The sequence below is a fragment of the Amphimedon queenslandica genome, unplaced genomic scaffold (genome assembly GCF_000090795.2).
Source record: "Amphimedon queenslandica unplaced genomic scaffold, v1.1 AMPQUscaffold_12988, whole genome shotgun sequence".
NCBI classification, from domain to species: domain Eukaryota; kingdom Metazoa; phylum Porifera; class Demospongiae; order Haplosclerida; family Niphatidae; genus Amphimedon; species Amphimedon queenslandica.
Window position 1 is genome coordinate 6,557 of NW_003546776.1, and position 5,217 is coordinate 11,773.

At 32.0% G+C, this 5,217-nt stretch overlaps 2 protein-coding genes across 2 annotated transcripts in view; both read right to left on the reverse strand.

Moving 5' to 3' along the window:
• The window catches only part of LOC109585891 (muscle, skeletal receptor tyrosine-protein kinase-like), a 4,865-nt gene extending 44 nt beyond the window's left edge, over window positions 1–4,821 (reverse strand). The window contains exons 1-10 of the mRNA XM_020002035.1: window positions 4,717–4,821; window positions 4,409–4,567; window positions 4,170–4,340; window positions 4,044–4,119; window positions 3,495–3,994; window positions 2,952–3,245; window positions 2,693–2,824; window positions 2,564–2,644; window positions 976–1,306; window positions 29–215 (exon numbers count right to left, since the gene is read on the reverse strand). Coding sequence (XP_019857594.1) covers window positions 29–215; window positions 976–1,306; window positions 2,564–2,644; window positions 2,693–2,824; window positions 2,952–3,245; window positions 3,495–3,994; window positions 4,044–4,119; window positions 4,170–4,340; window positions 4,409–4,567; window positions 4,717–4,768 — 1,983 coding nt within the window. The 5' untranslated portion in view covers window positions 4,769–4,821. The remainder of the gene's footprint in view (window positions 1–28; window positions 216–975; window positions 1,307–2,563; window positions 2,645–2,692; window positions 2,825–2,951; window positions 3,246–3,494; window positions 3,995–4,043; window positions 4,120–4,169; window positions 4,341–4,408; window positions 4,568–4,716) is intronic.
• Window positions 4,822–5,006: 185 nt separating this feature from the next.
• Window positions 5,007–5,217, reverse strand: part of LOC109585892 (tyrosine-protein kinase Mer-like) — a 3,608-nt gene continuing 3,397 nt past the window's right edge. Inside the window, exon 6 of the mRNA XM_020002036.1 lies at window positions 5,007–5,210. Within this exon, the coding sequence (XP_019857595.1) occupies window positions 5,054–5,210 (157 nt within the window). The 3' untranslated portion in view covers window positions 5,007–5,053. The remainder of the gene's footprint in view (window positions 5,211–5,217) is intronic.

Genomic DNA, 5,217 nt, shown 5'->3' on the forward strand with positions numbered 1-5,217 from the left:
TAAATTGTAATGGCAGATGAATACTTACAACATCGGACTTTTCAGAGAACAGTCCATCATGAAGACTCTCTAATGCCATCCATTTCACTGGTAGTTTAACTGCTGATGATTCTGAGTTATTATCACTGCCCTTTAGTTGCCTGAAGTAATTGCAGGCATATATGTCTTCAGAGAGACCAAAATCTGCTACTTTAATAATACCATTATCATCAATCCTAACATACATAAAACAATATACATGAAACTCTTTTATAATGAACTATTAAAAATTATTCATCTTCATTCTATTAATAATAATAACTAAATATTGCTGGTTGTACACAAAATAACTCAGTATCACTTCAAGACAAAACAAATAATGTGTAAAGAAAATGAGGATAGGCACTATTATAATACTGTAGTAGTACGACTAATAATGTGTGTATTATTTTTATACAAATAACATATCTTTCTCCTGTTAAATTAATTCATATTTAATTTAAATAATGTCAATATATCCTTCCTCCATGGGCACAGTGGAGAAAAAAATAATTGGTATGAAGTCTTTCAGTAAAAGTTTAAGTGTATCTACTACATATCCAGGGGAGGGCTATAATAATGCTTTATACATTATGGTCTCTTATGAAGCTGCTAAACAACTAACAAATTACTGTGAATGTGAAAATTAATGAAGTAGAAAATTTTTGTGTTTCAAAACTGTGTTGTGATTTAATTGTTACGTAATAAAACTGTGTTATGTATTATTGAATGTGGCATGTAATTATACATGTGATCTAATATTTTAATTCTAATCTAATTAAAATTAAAGTTACAGTAAAAATTTTCAAGTAGGTCTAGACGGTATAAAAATATTGCATAAAAAATCTGGGGAGAGAGGAATGGTGCTAAAGCCACTCTAGCTCTACAACAATTTATACATCTTATCCTACATACATACTAATATTACATCACATTAATGTGCAGTCAAAGACTTACATGCAATTTCTAGCTGCAAGATCACGATGAATGAACCTCTGTGAAGCTAAGTAAGACATTCCATTAGCAACTTGTAAACAAATGGAGAGTAACTGTTTCCTGACATTCAGTATAATATCCTCTTCACTGGTGTCAGCTACTGTAAGATTAGGTCTCTCTTTCTTGAGGTAAGACAATAAACTTCCTCTTGACATGAAAGGCATGATAATGTATGGTGCTGGTCCAAGATCAAGACACACACCAATCAGTGGTAATACATTTAAATTATCAAATGACATCATTATAATGCACTCATCCAGTAATGAATCAATATCACTCTCTTTAAAAAAGCCTACAACAATTATAGCTTACAATGTAAAAATATGACATGCACAGTTAAATAATTTTCAAAATGATAATGACAAAATCAAACCTGCATGGGGTCAATTACAATTCTGATTGTAATTAGAGGCTCATTTTATTAGAAATAACATAATTGTAATTGAGCCTTAATCTTGACAAAATGTAATAAGAATTTTTATCAAAATTGAGTTGTCATAGTGTACTAAATACCTAATCAATACAGATGCAGGAAAAATGCTCTAAATTTACCTAAGTAGCATTATAGGATTATATGTACAGGCATTGTATACCAGTAAATGGAAGTGTGACAATCAGGGTTTACCAGTATAGCGCTCAGCTTTTTGCCAGCTCATGAAGTGAGCTACTTAGCTTGCTCAGTAGAGCTTAAAAAACCCAGATCCTTGGTACATTTTGTATTTTGTAAAAAATGGCAATCACTTTTTGACTTTTATAATTTATTCCAATACACATGCATGTTCTGATTTTGTAGATCTAGTTTGACTTGATTTTAATCAAAATTATATTGTTTGAAATTTTAAAATTTTTACAAAAATCTGGTCCGAGACAATATAGTCCTCTATCTCTGGCCAAATTCTGTCAAAAACTGCAACTTTCTACTTTTATAGTCTTTCCCTGATACACATACATGCCCTGATATTTAATCTGAGGTGATTCTGATCAAAACTGGATTTTTTTTACAAATTTTGAAAACAATTTTGTCAAAAATATTTTGTTAAAAATGGCTAGGAAGAACTCTCTACTTTCATATTTTTTTCTGATACAAGTACTTGTTTTGATGTTGTATATCTAGTTTAAGGTAATTCCAATCAAAATTAGATTTTTTATGAATTTTTATTTTCTAACAAAATCTGACCTGAGACCATGTACTAAGTACAGAGTCTCAGGCCAAATTTTGTAAGAATAGCTAGGAGAAAATTTTTCATTTTTATAATCTGATGTATATTTCTGTACATTCTGATGTTGCATATCTAGTTTGGGTTTTGATTTTGATTAAATTAAATTCAGGTTTTGTACTTCACCTCATGCAGGCCTGAAATTTACAATGCATATACAGTTATACACAAATTCACTTGCATTAAATGAAGAGTAATTAATGAAAACTACTAAAATAAGACTGTTACTGTTAAGCTATGGTGAATATATATAACAGATATAATTTTTAGAATAAAGCAAATTTAGCATACTTTAATGCAAATACTTTGTGTAAGAAGATTAAATGACAAACCTTTTAATGTTTTCACAGCTACTGCTTTTGGCGATTGAGTGTTACTTGTCATTACACCACGATAAACTATCCCAAATTCACCTAAACAAAGTAAAAACTAATTGATACATTTATCAGTGTTGCCCAAACCTTGTCCAACAGTTTCTTGTATTTCAATGATTGATCCTGATATTATATAATCTGATAACTGATCCATGTACATTGATGAGATATTAATTCGTTTGCTGGAATTATAAATGTTGTCTTCACTGCTATCAGGAGCTACATAGAAGTAAGAGAAAGCTTAATGATAGTATCAGTATAGTATGGGCTCACACTTGTCAACTAATGATAAACATTATGGGTCTATAAAACATGCTATACTTCTTACATAAATAGCTTTACTTACATAATGAAGGCCTGGAGCCAAGCTGAGATTCATGCAGCACTATCTTCCTTTGCTTTATCTTTGTTTTCCTCTTAATCAAACAGACACTGAATAACACTGCTATAAATACTACTACTAAAACTAGTGGAATAGTTACTGCTAATGGGATTATAACCAATGTCGATTTAAATGAAGAAGAACTAGGAATGACCATTGATAAAGATACAGTTGATCCTAGTGTTACTATAGTGCTGATAGTAGTAGTTGTTCCTGACAGGATAACTGAGGAAGTAGGTGTACTAGTTGAATCATGACCTGTAGTAAATAATATAAAATGATAAGCATGAGAAGTTGTTCATTTATTGTAAACACAGGGGGTTATCATTATCACACAATATGTAATCAAACACTTCATTGACTTCTCAAAATTCCCTAATAACTGATATCTTAACCTACAAACTAGCAATTATTTTGCTTGTTTGCTTGTACTTAAACCATAAACAGATATTACATCTTAGGAATCATTAAACTATATCTTTATTTAATGATTGTATATGTATTCACTTTTGGTTTTTGTGACAGTTGGTTGTGGTAGTGAAACACGTCCATTAGAGCAACAGTCACTAGTGAGATTCAAAAAATCAATTAGCTTATCAGTATTGTTACATGATGGCAATTTGATTCCCTCGTCATTTCGGTATTCAGGATGAATTTGATCAGAGGTAAGATAACTAGCAGTGAATGACCAAATATCAGGACACAATGTTTCTGACACATATCGACACACATCAGGACATAAAGGTAGTGGAACATGCAGGGTACCATTAAAACCACAGGGCAAGTAATAGTGAGTACACAGAACTCTAATAGCAATATCACGACAACGGACTGGTATTGATGGATTGTACTCATATAGCTCTTCCGAAAATTGTCTTAAAAGATTCTGAGAGCCTCCAAGACGCCTATTTGGAATGTACACATAATCAGTACCAGGAATATAAAAGTCATCACAAATTCCAGCTTCAGAGTCTCTTTTAATGTAAGGCTCACACCTACCATTGGTACTAAAAATAAACTATAATCATTAACAAAATAATGTTCATATGCTTATACCTCATCACTGACCACAGTTGGTTATCAAGTTCAGTATTGCACACTGTGACATTATCAACAGATTCTTCTATAGTTACTAAATACAAACATGATGAGTCATTACACTAGCAAATGATTATATTTTACCTGATCCTGAGCATTGTACACTTACATCCTGATCATGTACACAGTTATGAGACCCAAAACTTAAGTGTGTACATTGAAGTATTGTATTCTCTGATCCTGAACAAACAACATCATCTAATAATATGAACCCATTCCCAGCACCAAAGAATGCTCCTCTAAGAAATACAGCCCCTGTATAGGTATAAAGACATGTAGCATAGAAAAACATACCTATAAAAGATTTATATGTAAAAAACTACCATCAGTAGAGTATCCCAGTTGTCTGCAGACTACCTGAGCATTGGTGTGAGTCCACATATCATCACAAACAGTTCCCCAATCTCCATTAATACATATTTCTAGTCTTCCAACATTTGGACTATTTCCATCCACTAGACGTACCTGACCATGTGAGCAACCTACAGAAGGCATCAATTTAAACATACAAATCAAGCTATGCCAAATCATGGCCAAATAGAGAGAGAACAATAATTAATAGACTATCTATATATCTACACCATTAGATTTAGTTTTAATGCTAGACAATTCAAAAAAACAGAAAGCTTACCAAGAGCTACCGATAATACCCAAGCAGAGAGAAACAAAGCCAGGAGAAACATGTAGATACTATATTGTTCTCTGTTGCCAAAAACAACAACACCTGACTATATACAACTCTAGATCTGAACCACACATAAATAGATAGATTTAAGACTTGATAATTAAATTAGCAGGTTACTACAGTATACATTGAATAGTAAACAAAGACAGACCCGACAAAGTGCAAAGTGTAGCATGATTGGCAAGGCTAGCTCTGAGATAATTAATATTGCTTTAGCATGGCAGCTAAACAAACACTCAGGATGTTTCAAATTATACATTCTACAAAAAATACATTAATAGATCTAGTCATAAACATCAGATTCTTTTACAGTACAAGTATTATTAATGTCAGTAAAATCGAGGTAGCCAGCCAATGGTTCAATGAGTGCATTTATTGAAGAAACCAATTCACTGAACTCTGGCCTATCAGTAGGAGACTCAGACCAACAAGATAGCATCACCAAGT